This window comes from Magnolia sinica, chromosome 12 (genome assembly GCF_029962835.1).
Source record: "Magnolia sinica isolate HGM2019 chromosome 12, MsV1, whole genome shotgun sequence".
NCBI classification, from domain to species: Eukaryota; Viridiplantae; Streptophyta; class Magnoliopsida; order Magnoliales; family Magnoliaceae; genus Magnolia; species Magnolia sinica.
This window is the reverse complement of record NC_080584.1, coordinates 68,865,956-68,880,316: the sequence shown is the minus strand read 5'-3', so window position 1 is coordinate 68,880,316 and position 14,361 is coordinate 68,865,956. Positions and strand designations below refer to the sequence as shown.

General features: G+C 41.2%; 1 protein-coding gene across 4 annotated transcripts in view; it reads right to left on the bottom strand.

Annotated features, from left to right (window-relative positions):
• Nucleotides 1-14,361, bottom strand: part of LOC131221595 (cysteine-rich receptor-like protein kinase 44) — a 51,125-nt gene that overhangs the window by 24,870 nt on the left and 11,894 nt on the right. The window contains exons 2-4 of one of the 4 annotated variants that reach the window (XM_058216876.1): nucleotides 3,381-3,506; nucleotides 2,548-2,741; nucleotides 1,926-2,136 (exon numbers count right to left, since the gene is read on the bottom strand). The exons of 1 other annotated variant lie outside the window; for it this stretch is intronic. In XM_058216876.1, the coding sequence (XP_058072859.1) occupies nucleotides 1,926-2,136; nucleotides 2,548-2,741; nucleotides 3,381-3,506 (531 nt within the window). The remainder of the gene's footprint in view (nucleotides 1-1,925; nucleotides 2,137-2,547; nucleotides 2,742-3,380; nucleotides 3,507-14,361) is intronic. 2 more of the 4 variants (XM_058216878.1, XM_058216877.1) reach the window with 2 other exon arrangements.

Sequence of the window (14,361 nt, the reverse complement as noted above, 5' to 3'; positions counted from 1 at the left end):
CCACCACGATCACCCTCCTCCTCCTCCTCCTCTCTCTCCTCTCGACCTGGCTCGGTGCTGATTGAACCCGACTTAGTACTTGTGATCGAGTTGGACTCGGTTTGGATTAGTCCAGGTTAGACCAAGATTTCGATCGGGTCAGGCATGCTTGACTCAGGTCAAGTACGGTTTAGGCTTATTTCAAAACTGGATCGAGTCGAGTCAGCCCTACCTCTGTCCGACTCGACTCGATACTCTACTTACTACCACACCCTCATTCATGCATGTGCTTGTGCTCCACCACTAAGCACTAGAGCACACAAGCTTCCATACCCCGGCAGATTTACCCAACTAATAAGGTACACCGCATCCCACATATATAATCTCGTCTTTTCTTTTCTCTTTTCCAAGAAATGTGTGACAAAAAAAAAAAATTTTAAAAAAATAACATTTTGATGGATGAACCTGTTGGGAGACATGCCTTCCCTGAATTTAAAATGGATGAACAGAATGGATTAAAAGCATACATCATGGTGGGGCCCACAGAGCACCGAACATCAGCCACCGGGCTAGTGGCTAGGGGAGTAGCGAATCCGTTTCCATTTCTATCAATGCAAACAGGAAAGCGAGGGGACATGTGTCACTAGCGCAAGGTAAATCCCCCAGCATTTTTAGTCTTCAGTAATGTCGACCCAAGGGCCTATTCGGAAGAAGGAAACGGATTGGCTACTCACCCCGCCATCAGCCCGAGGGCTGTTGGTCCGTGCTCTGTGGGCCTCGCCATGATGTATGTGTTTCATCGATTCCGTTCATTCATTTTTACATATCATTTTAGGCCTTTATCCCAAAAATGAGAAGGATATAAATCTCATGTGGACCACACCACCGGAAAACAATATCGATTGGATATCCACCATTAAAATCCTCCTAAGGCCCACTGTACTGTTTATTTGACATCCAATATGTTGATTAGGTCATACAGGCCTAGATGAAGGGAAAAAACAAAGATCAGCTTGATCAAAAACATTTATGGTCCCCAAAAAGTTTTTCATGGTAGACACTCATTCAATACTGTTTCCTGTAATGTGGTCTATTTGAGATTGGGATATACATCTTTTTTTGTCTCAAAATATAAAATGATCTGTAAAAATATATGGACGGCATGGATGAAAGACATATATCATCATGGGGCCAATTCGTTTTAGATTTTCCCTGAGTCAGAGCAGAGAGTTTGAACTAGAACCCGAAACTGAGTCTCCATCATAGAGTGAAATAACTTGAATTTTTCAAAAACCTGTGACTTTGATTGCAGAAAGTAAATCCAAGTATACCATGTGAAGTCATCAATGAATATAACATAGTATCGTAACCCAAAGAGGGACATAATTGGTGATGGACCCCAGACATCTGTATGCACAAGTTCAAACATAGAAGATGATTTTGTAGTACTTAAAGAAAATGGAATACACTTACTTTTTGAAAGACAACAGGAAGAACAAGAATAATCCAAATCATTTTTATTAAGAGAAATATTCCCTAGCATGCCAGATGAAATTAACTGAAGTAACCGATCCGAATGTGAATGACCCTGGCGAAAGTACCACAGTTTCCACATTTTATTTGCTGAAGTAATATCTGATGAAGATGGAGAAAAGAAACAACGAGCCGGGGTGACAGATGGATCAAAGTCAAGCACGTACAGACGACCATGTCGCCTACCCTTCCCAAGTACCTTCCCCGTTGCCAGATCCTGCACACTAATGTTTTCCTCTTGACATTATGATTTAATAGTAGGTTGGTTTGTCAATTGCCTGGTATGCCTACTGAGATTTTAATGAATAGTGCTTGTGTGTGCACGTTGCAAATGCATAAGAATATCTATCTGTGTTTTACGTTTGTCTTTGTAATGAAATTCAGAACTAGAAGCAAAAAGTAAGGGTCCAAACCAAAGAGAAAGACATCAAGGCTGGTATTTGGCATGTATTCATAGATGAGCAGTTTCTCTCCCCTCTCTATACAGCAATACATGAGCCTCACAAGGTTCCTATGTTGGAGTTTGGCAATCAATGTGACTTCATTCTTGAATTCCTCCAGACCTTGCCCTGAGCTCTTGGAAAGCCTTTTAACTGCTATTTCCTTCCCATCAGGTAGCATTCCCTGAAATGATTTTCCATGAAATGGTTAATTAGAAAACCCATGTAGCCTATTCTGTCCAAGACTCAACTACTCACAAGTAAAGATGCATTTAGATGTTAGAGCAAATTGAATTTCAAACATTCAATTGATTCGAGTTGACCTTAGAAAATTAATGAGTTTTCTCAGTAATCATAATAAGGAAGAAGTGCTTAAATTGAAATTTCATATATATTACTGCAATCTGGAGTCCACATCCTTCATATGGGTGCTGAAGAAATTAAGACTGCGTTTGGCTGTAACAAATATTTATGTCATGATATTTGGTGCAACCAAATGCAGCCTAAAACTTTCCACTTTCCATTTTCATAGAATGAAAAATCTCTAATTGGTTCCATTGTGAATCCAAATACATCCTTAGACAAGTGCCTTTACCTTATATACAGGACCAAATCCACCTTCTCCAAGCTTATTTCCATCAGAGAAGTTGTTTGTAGCAGCTTGTATTGTAACTAAGTCGATCAATGGCAGATCTTGTGTTTGCTCACCATTCATGCTTGAGTACAAGAGTTCTGATCCAATCGGAGGCCCCAAATAATTTAATAGTTCATGGTGACTGTTCTCTTTCACTGATTTGAAAATGAGAAAACATAAAATTAGTCATTGGCATTTTCATGGGCCCATTGGTTAACGATCAGATGATCCAATTAAACCATTCATATGACTCTCCCTACTTGTGTGGCCAATGGTGCCAAAATTGCTTTGATTAACTGATTATAAATCTGATCTATAGCCTTGGATTGAAGGGACGAAAATGTCAGATGTATCATTCTACTATCATATTCCTCTTTGGTCCAACATATAGATCTTCATCATCCGGTCTTTCAACCATGTGAGGTTCATCATAACACGCCAAGTGCAAATTCTGGCAAGACAATTGAGGCGAAATGAATCTTTCACCAGAGAATTTGGACTTCTACGGCCAAGGCCGTCTGCAAGTTGAGCTCATGCAAAGCCTAGCTCAGCCCAAGCCCGGCACATCTAAATTTTCATCCTGAAATTGAGACCCAGCCCTTCCCCCGTGCCTGAAGTTAGGATCATTCATGAAACATGGAAAATATCTTCGAGCTCAAGTCTAGGAATGGTGTACTTATTTCTTTCAAGCCTAAAAATCATTTCGATGCCCATTACACAGGCCCAAAAATAAAATCCAAGCCTATTGAAAGCTCTACGTATGGCCTTAAGATTATTTAGCTTTTTCTTAAAACCTTTTCGTGACCTCTTCCGTTGTCGTCGGTAGCAGAAGCAGTAGATACAAGAACTGAATAGAACCAACCCGGCAACCGATGCTACACTAATGAAAATTATAATCTTTGATTGGTTCCCTCCATTCCCTGTCATAAAAGCAAACGATTTTTTATATCAATTGCAATGCACATTGTAGGTCTATGTTCGGATGCAAATTGTAGACATTAGATTAATCAAGAGGAAATAACCCCCGAAAAAAAAAAAAAAAAAGCGTTGGTTTCAAGTCCAACTTACAAAAGGAATGAGATTGCTGTCTCGTGTTTTTTTTTTTTTTTTAATTAATTAATTTTCACTAAAAATCTTGTTTATTTATAGTTTGAGAAATGCCCAGATGCTCTAAGAGTGTAAGTTATGGTTCTCGTAGTTGCTTGGCCAGGATATCCTCCCTTTTGCAGTCCAGAACTCAAGATGGATGGTAGAAGAAGGGAATGCAATTCTGGGATCAGAACTGGTCTGGCTTTGGGCTCATTTCAATAGCAGATGGAGTGAGAATTCCTGAGTAAGAACTGCAGCAGTGGCTTGACTTTTGTCCAAGAAGGGACAGCTGGAATCTGGAAGTGATGGATGGAGCGGTTCCTTTTTTTTTTTAATTTTATTTTAATGGAGCGGTTCCTATTTAATATGAATGTCCAAAAGGTGGGAGTTATGCAGCCTTAAAATGTATATGTTGTTCTGCTGATATCGAAACAAGAACCAGAGAAGAGAGCAGTCTAAAATGAAGGAGAGCCCTCTTATAGCAAGAACCAACTGCAGTTGCAGGGGGACAATGCAGAACCTAGAACCTCTATAAACAATGCCCTGAGTCAGATCAGGGGGTCAAAATTGATGTAGAGCAGGTTGCGGACAGTTACATGGCCAAGATGGATCAGAAAAGGCTCAGTCGACAACAAAAGTGATCCAGACCATCGGACCTTAAATCAGGCGTATTTCGCAATCCAAAATGAGTTATCTAACGTATGATATATGATTTTGGGGTCCAACGAGCTACTTTAGCCGACCAACCCTGCTATGCCAGGTTATCCAAGCTGGATTTGCGAAATACCGCTAGATCGACGGTCGTTTCCCTATTTTAATTTCATTTTTACTATAAATAGTAAGTTTTAGTTTGACTATAACTTTTCATCTGTTGGGCTTTAGGAGTTGCATCCAACGTGAAAAGAGCTTAGAAAAATTAGGAGAACGGTTTGGTGAAGCCAAATAGGACACTTACTATTTTTGGCCGAAAACCTTGCGCGCTAGTAGACATCACGACCGTCTATAAATAGTAAGTTTACTATTTATAGTAAGTCGCAAATTCTAGGAGTTCTAGTTGTAGTTTGATTCTGATTTATTTCCCGTTGCTTAGTACACCTATTTAAAGGGTTGTGAACTCGTTTTTATGAATTAATTAATAAATTTCGAATTTATTAGAATTTACTTCTATTTTCTGCTTTCTTTCCTCGTGGATTTGAGAAGTCTCTGTGAGGAGTCCAAAGAAGTTCCGTGGATTCAGAATAGTTATCCTCTTGAGGAAGACGTTGCTCGACCTCACGTCCTTACCTGCGTCAATTTGGTATCAGAGCGAGGTTTCTCCTCAAATCAATGACTTTTAACGACGGGTCGAGCAACAATACCATGGGCGGTGCTTTAGGAAATTTACCTTTAATGGCGGTAGCTTTCGAAGCAGCGCAACAAGATAATCGGTAAGCCATGCAAGGGCTGTAGGTTTCCATCGACCGCATAACGGATCTCTTGGCGAAAACCCTAAGGAAACTTCGTGTTCCTGGTGGAAATCCTCCACCACCAATTGCTGAAACTCATAATCGCCCTGATCGCAGGATAATACCGGCAGTGCATCCAAGGGTCATTCCTGAGAAAGAGTGATCCAGTGAGGAGGAGATCAATGACATAATCTTCCAACACCCCAGACAAGGTGACGATCGAGTAGATCGAATCGATCGAGAATTCAATATGCGAGTTAATATTCCTAATTTCAATGGCCAACTACACATTGAGGACTTCCTCGATTGGCTTTCTAAAGTTGAGTAATTTTTCGACTATATGGACATCCCTTAAGCAAAGAAGGTCAAGCTTGTGGCCTACAAGTATAAAGGCGGAGCTTCAGCTTGGTGGAAATAACTGTAACTCGGACGAACCAGGCAGATGAAAGCACGAATCCGCACATGGTAGCGGATGAAGCAGCTACTACATGCCCGATTTCTCCCTAACGATTATGATCAGGTATTATTCCAACAATACCAAAATTGTTGATAGGGTAGTCGGTCAGTGAAAGAATATGCAAAATAATTTTATTGCCTGGCAGCGCGTAACAATTTGGTCGAGACTGAATCGTAACAAGTCGCCCGATTCAACGGGTGATTGCGTATGGCGATCCAAGATCGGGTCCAGATGCAATCCGTCTGAACGATAAATGATGCGATCAAGTTGGCTATTCGGGCGGAAGCACAACTTGAATGTCCTAACACACGGACCTATCCTATCGCAAGGATCGCTGTGGTAAGTCCACCCCAGGGAGCTCCACAGCTCAAGGGGAAGGAGCCCGTAGGAGCACGCACTCAACATCTTACGTCTAAGAGCCGAGATCAGGAAAGCGGACAAGCTAGACCCCAAAGGGGCGTATCGACTACTGCTGGTCCAAGTAGAATCTCGAACCCCTAAACTCGAGCAAGACTAGATAACTGCTATCGTTGTGGCCAACCGGACCACCTATCAAATACTTGTCCACAGCGAAAGTGGCGAACCTCGCCATCAATGATGGTAGTGCTGATAACGCTTATGAAGATCCAGATGTTGAAGAACAGGAGCATACCACCGAGGACGAGGCAGATGATTCAAGTTGGGTTCAGCAAGACCGCGACGAGTCACTCGTCAAGAGGCGACTATTATATGCGCCAAGAAAAGAGGTACATCCACAACAACATAACATCTTCTACACTAGGTGTACAGTGATCGAAAGGTTTGTGACGTGATCATTGATAGTGGAAGTAGCGAGAACATTGTCTCTAAGGTCATGTTGAAAAAATTACAATTGAAAACAGAGCGTCATCCCTCCCCATATACAATCGTTGGATCAAGAAGATCAGCAAAACAAAGGTAACTGAACAGTGCACCATATCCTTTCAATTGGCAAACATTATAAGGATGAAGTAGTATGTGATGTGGTTAACATGGAAGCATGTCACATACTACTCGATCGACCCTGACAATCTGACCATGACGCCACTTATAAAAGGCCAGATAACATATATATCATCGTCAAGGACGACTAGAAGACCATATTGGCTCCTATGGATCCAGAGGGACCACTTAAAACTTCTAAAGTAGAGGGCCATTTTGTCTTAACCATACAGGACTTCGTGGAATAATACAAAGAAACAGGACAGGCTTATGCATTAATTGTAAAAGGAGAATAACTCGAATCTACTATCATCCCTGAAAGACTAAGGCCCTTGTTACATAAATTCAAAGAAAACTGGCCCGATGATATTCCCAATGGGTTACCCCCTATGCGGGATATCTAACACTATATCGACTTTGTTCCCGAGTCCAGTTTACCCAGTCGTCCTCATTATTGAATGAGTCCGAATGAGTGCGAGATTCTTCAAGGGCAAGTGGAGGAGCTGATCCTTAAGGGTCTTATTCGAGAAAGCATGAGCCCATGTGCCGTACCAGTTCTATTAACTCCAAAAAAAGATGGGAGTTAGCGCATGTGTGTCAACAGCCGGGCCATCAACAAAATCACCGTAAAATACAGGTTTCCTATACCTCGGCTGGATGATATGCTAGACATGTTAGAGGGTGTAAAAATATTCTCTAAATTGGACCTAAGGAGCGGCTACCATCAGATTTGAATACGGCCAAGTAATGAGTGAAAAATGGCCTTTAAGTCCAAGCAAGGATTATACGAATGGATGGTCATGCCCTTCGATCTTTCGAATGTGCCTAGCACATTCATGAGACTGATGAACCAAGTTCTGAACCCTTTCATTGGGTGGTTCATTGTAGTTTATTTCGATGATATTTTGATATACAGTTAAGATAAAACCACCTATATGGAATACCTCAAGAAGGTCCTCCAAGTGCTCACTGAAAATAAATTGTATCTCAATTTAAAAAGGTGCAGCTTCATGACTGATAGCCTATTGTTTCGGAGTTTTATCATAACATCTATGGGCATTTCGGTGGATGAGGAAAAGGTGTAAACAATCAGAGAATAGCCAGTTCCCACAAATATTCACGAAGTGCGAAGTTTTCATGGACTGACGATATTTTATAGTCGGTTCATGAAAATTTTCAGTACCATTGTATCACCAATCATAGATTGCATGAAACAAGAGCAGTTTCAATGGATTGACGAAGCCGACAGGTGCTTTGCCGAAATCAAGCGCAGATTATCCATGACCCCAGTTCTTGTCCTTCCTAACTTCGACAAACTGTTTGAAGTCGAATATGATGCCTCATATGCCGAGGTTGAGGGAGTTTTGTCTCAAGAAGGTAGGCCGGTAACCTTCTACAGCGAGAAACTTAGCGAGGCACACAAGAAGTGGCCTACATATGAGATCGAGTTGTACGCGGTGGTCAAGGCACTGCGACACTGGCGACATTATTTGATTCAAATGGAATTCATACTTTACATGGACCATCAAGCTCTCAAATTCATTAATAGTCAGGCTAACATTAACCGTGTACATGATAGATGGATCTCGTTTTTGCAGGAATTCACGTTCGTGCTAAAACATAAGTCAGGGCAACAAAACAAAGTAGCCAATGCGCTGAGTTACCACGCAACTTTGTTAATCACTATGAGCAATGAGCTTATCAGGTTCGAACGTCTCAAAGACATATATGCCGACGACAACGACTTCAAGGACGCATGGGTTAGATGCCAAGAAGGCCACCCCTGTGACTTACATATGCAAGAGGGATTCTTTTTCAAGGAAAATTGATTGTGCATCCCCAATAGTTCGCTAAGGGAATAGATAATCTAAGAGTTGGAGGTGTCCTTAGTAGACACCTTGGGCGAGACAAGACGCGAGCTCTTGTAGAAGAACGGTATTACTACCCGTAATTGGTACGTGATGTGGGAAAGGCAGTCCAACATTGTTATATTTGTCAGACTTCCAAGGGGCAATCCCATAGTATGGGCCTCTATACCCCGTTACCCGTACCTGATGACCCTTGGGAGGATTTATCTATGGATTTCTTGCTTAGCTCCCACGAACATAATGTGGTATGGATTCAATGTTTGTGGTAGTAGATCGTTTCTCTAAAATGATGCACTTTATTCAATGCAAGAAGACTCTCGATACAACACACCTGACGAATCTATTCTTCAGAGAAATTATGTAGCTACATGGGGGTTCCCAAGACTATTACTTCTGACCGTGATACGAAGTTCATAAGCCACTTTTGGTGGACTTTGTGGACTCGATTCAATTCACGACTTCAGTTCAGCAGTGCCTACCATCCACAAACTAACGGGCAAACCAAGGTTGTGAATTGCACGTTGGAAAACCTCCTTCGATGTATTTCAGGAGAAAAATCGAAGCAGTGGGATTTGGTCTTGTCTCAAGCGGAGTTTGCATTCAACAACATAGTGAACCGCTCGACAGGAAAATCCTCGTTCCAGGTTATTTACGGATGAGTACCTCACCACACACTAGACTTGGTCCCTCTGCCCCAAGCTCCCAAGCATGAGCCTCGCAACAGAACATATGGTAGACAAGATCATGGGCATTCATGCAGAGGTACAAACCAAGCTATATGCCAGGAACAGAAAGTATAAGGAGCAAGCGTACAAGTATCAGCTATAAAAATTATTCGAGGTGGGCAAGCAAGTAATGGTCCATTGCGCAAAGAAAGATTTTTGACCGGAACGTACTACAAGTTGAAGAATAAAAAGATTGGACCGGTACCAATCATTCGAAAGATCAATGGCAATGCTTATGTTGTTAATCTTTCCGATGACATGGTAATCTCACGGACTTTCAACATCGCGGACCTGACCAAGTATCATGAACCAGAGCAAGACTAGAACTCGAGGATGAGTTCTTTTGAGGTAGAGGAGACTGATGTAGAGCGGGTCGTTGACAGTTACATGGCCAAGATGGATCAGAAAAGGCCCGGTCAATGACAGAAGTAATCCAGACCATCGGACCTTAAATCGGGCGTATCTCGCAATCCGGAATGAGTTATCTAACGTAAAATATATAATTTTGGGGTAGATCGAGCTACTTTAGCCAACCAATCTAGCTATGCCGGGTTACCCAAGCCGGATTTGTGAAATACCGCCAGATCGACGATCATTCCCCTATTTCAATTTCGTTTTTACTATAAATGGTAAGTTTTAGTTTGACTATAACGCTTCATCCGTTGGGCTTTAGGAGTTGCGTCCAACATATAAAGATCGAGCTTAGAAAAGTTAGGAGAACGGTTTGATGAAGCCAAATAGGACACTTACTATTTTTAGCCAAAAACCTTACGCACTAGTAGACATCACGACCGTCTATAAATAGTAAGTTTACTATTTATAGTAAGTCGCAAATTCTAGGAGTTCTAGTTGTAGTTTGATTATGATTTCTTTCCCATTGCTTGGTACCCCTATTTAAAGGGTTGTGAACTTGTTTTTATGAATTAATCAATCAATTTCGAATTTATTAGAATTTATTTCTATTTTCTGCTTTCTTTCCTCGTGGATTCGAGAAGTCTCTGTGAGGAGTCCAGAGAAGTTCCGTGTATTCAGAATAGTTATCCTCTTAAGGAAGACGGTGCTCGACCTCACATCCTTCCCTGTGTAAAAAATCCTCTTCAAAGTGAATAAATTCCAGCTAAGGGTATCATGTACAGACTGTTAGGAAGATCCAGAGAGCGTTGAAGCATAGAAGGGAAGGAGGTGCAGTCCAGAGATAATCCTCTAATTTAAGTGTGTTTGCAAGAAAAATATCTTTTGCTTGTTGGGGGATTGTGATGAGGGCATCTTGGTGCAATAAGTCCATTGGATGCGTGGAGGCTCACTCTGGCAAAGTACAAAAAATTAGGTTCCAACAAGGTGAACCAGCACCAAAGCATTCATAGTATGGCTGCTACTACGATTGATTCGAAGGGCTCAATGTCCCAAGGAATGTTGATCCAGTGGCTTACCCAAGTGAAGTCGAAGATTTTCACTATCTTTTCTGCAATCTTTGATGTCCATCTAGTTACAATTCAAATGATTCAATGAAACATGAATCAATGGTGCAACCTCACTAATCCATCCACCACTTTCAAATTGCTAAAATGCATTGTTCCATGCTCCATAACATGGGAACTTTGGCTAAGTAGAAATGTACTCTAGTATGAAGAAAAGCTTTTCATTAGGAGGGTAAAATGCTGGATAGAGGAGGTTGCGAGTGGATGCCAGGGGATGGGGAAAGCTCCTTCTTAGAGAGTCATGTGTAGCGAGCAACAATTGAACTTTATGAGTTGGCTTGCAAGTTGTGAATGTTACTTGGCTATCAAGGACAAAGGAAAATGTGCAAATTCTAATGTGGAAATGATGTAGAGTGGGTCGTGGATACTTTCATGTCCAAGATGGATCAAATAAGGCCCGATCAGAGGCAGAAGTCATTAAGACCGTCAGAACCTTAAAACAGGCATATCTCGCAAACTGGAATGAGTTACTCGACATACCGTCTATGATTTTGGGATAGGAAGACCTACTTTAGCCAACCAACAAGGCAAAGCTGGGTTGGCCATGCCGAATTTGAGAGATTCCATCATATCAACGGTCGAATTCCATGTTTAATTCCCTTTTTACTATAAATAGTACGTTTTGGTTTGATTATAACTCTAAGTTTTGGTTTGATTATAACTCTTCATCCGTTGGACTTTAAGAGTTGCGCCCAACACGAAAAGTGTTTAGAAAAATTAGGAGAATAAGGTAGTTAAGCCACATAACTCATTTATTTCATCAATCAATCAATCATTTAAGAAGTGTCTTTCATATATCTTAAAATTATTTCTATTTCTTTTCGTCATAGATTCGAGAAGTCTATGTGAGGAGTCCAGAGAAGGTCCATGGATTCAGAATAGTACTTATCCTCGAGGAAGATGGTGATTGACCTCATCATGTTCATCCCTGCATCAATTCGCACTCCCTTTCCTCAATTGGACACAAATTGTGTACTAACACCCAAATGGCGACTCACTAGTGGACGGTGCTCTATGGGCCCTATCATAGTGTATGTATTTTATCCATACCATCCATACATTTTTCCACCTTATTTTACAGTATATGCCTAAAAATGAGGCAAATCAAAATCTCAGGTGGGCCACAATAGTTTTAAATCAAGCTGATATTTGTGTTTTCCTTCATCTAGGGCTATTTGACCTAATCAACAGGTTGGATGGCAAATAAACATTACATTGGGCCTTAGGATGTTTTTAATGGTGGGCATTCAATCATCACTGTTATCGTGTGGTTTGTTACACCTGCTAGTTAGATCTTCATCCAAAATGCATGGATGGTGTCGATAAACACATGTATCATTTTGGGTCCCTGGAGCACTGTCTAGCAGCCAGGTCGCTACCAGAATGCCAGTGGCTTTAGGGGGAAAAAGGAAGAAGCAAAATTCAACCACAAGAGGAATCATTCCTACCACCTAACCCGATATCCAACCAGAGCCGAATGCTCAACCCCAGGGATGTAACTTTCAAAAAGGTATTTGAAAATTCAACTCCAAGGTCCCATTCATATGCAACATTCAAAATATCATTTCTTCACAAAAGCAACGTTTTCGTTGTCTCACCAAAATCAATTTGGTTTTCACTGAGTTTGGTTTTGTCGAGCAAGAAAAGCTTACATTTTCTGTACGCGCATGGGGAGAAGATTGGGTGCCGCCTCAGCCTTGACCAGATCTATGTGGAGCCCACCGTGATGTATCGGTTTAGCCAAGTTGTCCATCCCTTTTCTAAGATCATGTCAAAAATAAAGTAGATCCAAATCTTATGCAAACTATGCCGCATGAAACAGTAGTGATTGAATCCCCACCATGAAAAACATCATGGGATCCACTGGAATGTTTATTTTCCATGCAACCTGTTGATAAGGTCAACAAAATTTGGATGAAGAGACCGCACAAATAACATTTTGATCCAAAACTTTTGTCACCCAACAGAAATTTTTAATGGTCATTTACCACTGTTTCATGTATTATGGTCCACCTAAGATTTGGATCTGCTTCATTTTTTGGATCATACCCTAAAATGACCTTTCAACACAAATGGACAACGTGGATGCAGTCACATACATCATAGTGGGCCCTACAACCGAGGGTCCCACCCACCTCAGTGGATCTAGGGTCTCAACTAATCTACTCCTGATTATGTGACCATATTAAAAGGCCGAAGTTAAACATGAAGGAAACATTATGGTCAGCCCTAGGAAGTTTTTAAGCATTCATTGCCACTATCGACCTTAGATTGGAATCTTCTTTATTTTTGGAGTCATGTCATAAAATATCAGGCAAAACAGATGGACGACATGAATATAAAATAAATATATAAAGGTGGGCTCTACGGTGGGGCTGCATCTAATCAACTCTCGTGCATTAGGTGTAGGGTTGTACACGAACCGTGCCAGCTCGATCAACTCACTTGGCTCGAAAAAGCTTGACTCAGCTCAGTTCAAAGCTGAGTTTGATCCTAGTCGAGCTGATTTTTAGAGCTCAAAAATGAGTTTGACCCAAGTTCAAGCTGACCCCAGCTCGACTCGGATTGATATATGGCTTGACTCGGATCGACTCGGTCAGATGGTATATAAAAACCCAAACCCTAAATATACCCACTTTCCCTTTATTTTGAAAAAACACCCACCTAACGCCCCTAGTTCTCTATGTCCCTTTATCTCTGGTTGTCCCAGACTCCCGCCCGGCTGCCCTTAGCTCTCTACTTCCTCTCTCTTTACTTGTCTTGGACTCGCCCCTAGCTCTTCCTCCCTCTCTCTGCTCATCCCGCCCAATAGCAGTGAGTTCCGACAACTCGCCCTCCTCTGCTCGGAGCCAGCCAGCAAGTTGCCCTCCTCCTCTGCTCCTCCTGTTGCCCACTGCAGCAGCTCTGCCTCCCTCCCTCTGCTCGTCCTGCCTGACCAACAACCCAACTCTGCCTCTCTCTACTCTCCGCCGCTGCCGCCCGATCAACAACAACCCGCCCGACTAGCAGAGACCCTCTACTCGACTAGCGAGTTAGCGACTAGCCTGCTCGGTCGTCTGTAGCTTGCTGCTCGCCCTCCTCCTGCTGCCACTCAACAATTTGACCTACGCATGCCCTGCCCGCTGGTAAGCAGTCGAATCGAACCCCATTTTTACATACTATATAGATTATATCATAACATTATATTATGAAAACCCTATATTATATTCATATATTACATATATAATATTATAAAAACCCTATATTATATTTAGATGTTACATATAAATATGTGGATGGAGGGATGAATGGGTTGATGGATGGATGATTGGTTGGATGTTTGGATGGATGAGAGTGATTGATGGATGGATGGATGATTGGTTGGATGTTTGGATGAATGGGAGTGATTGATGGATGGATGGATGATTGGTTTGGTTGGATGGTTGAATAATGGATAATAGATATATTATAATATATCAATATTATTATATGTATTCAATTAATGTTAGATTGATAATCATATGACTTAGGGCTTGTTTGATTTTTTTTATTCATTAGTAAATACCCTATAAATGGGTAATAATTATTCCATTGGGTATTTACCTCATTTCTTTAATTGTTAATTGTTTTAGTGTTATAAATGTTTCATTGTTTTAATTAGCATCCATGACTTAGGGCTTGTTTTATTGGTAATTGTTAATTTGTTAGCATTATTTCTTTAATTGTTAATTGTTATTGCTAATTGTTTTAGTGTTATAAATGTTTCATTATTTT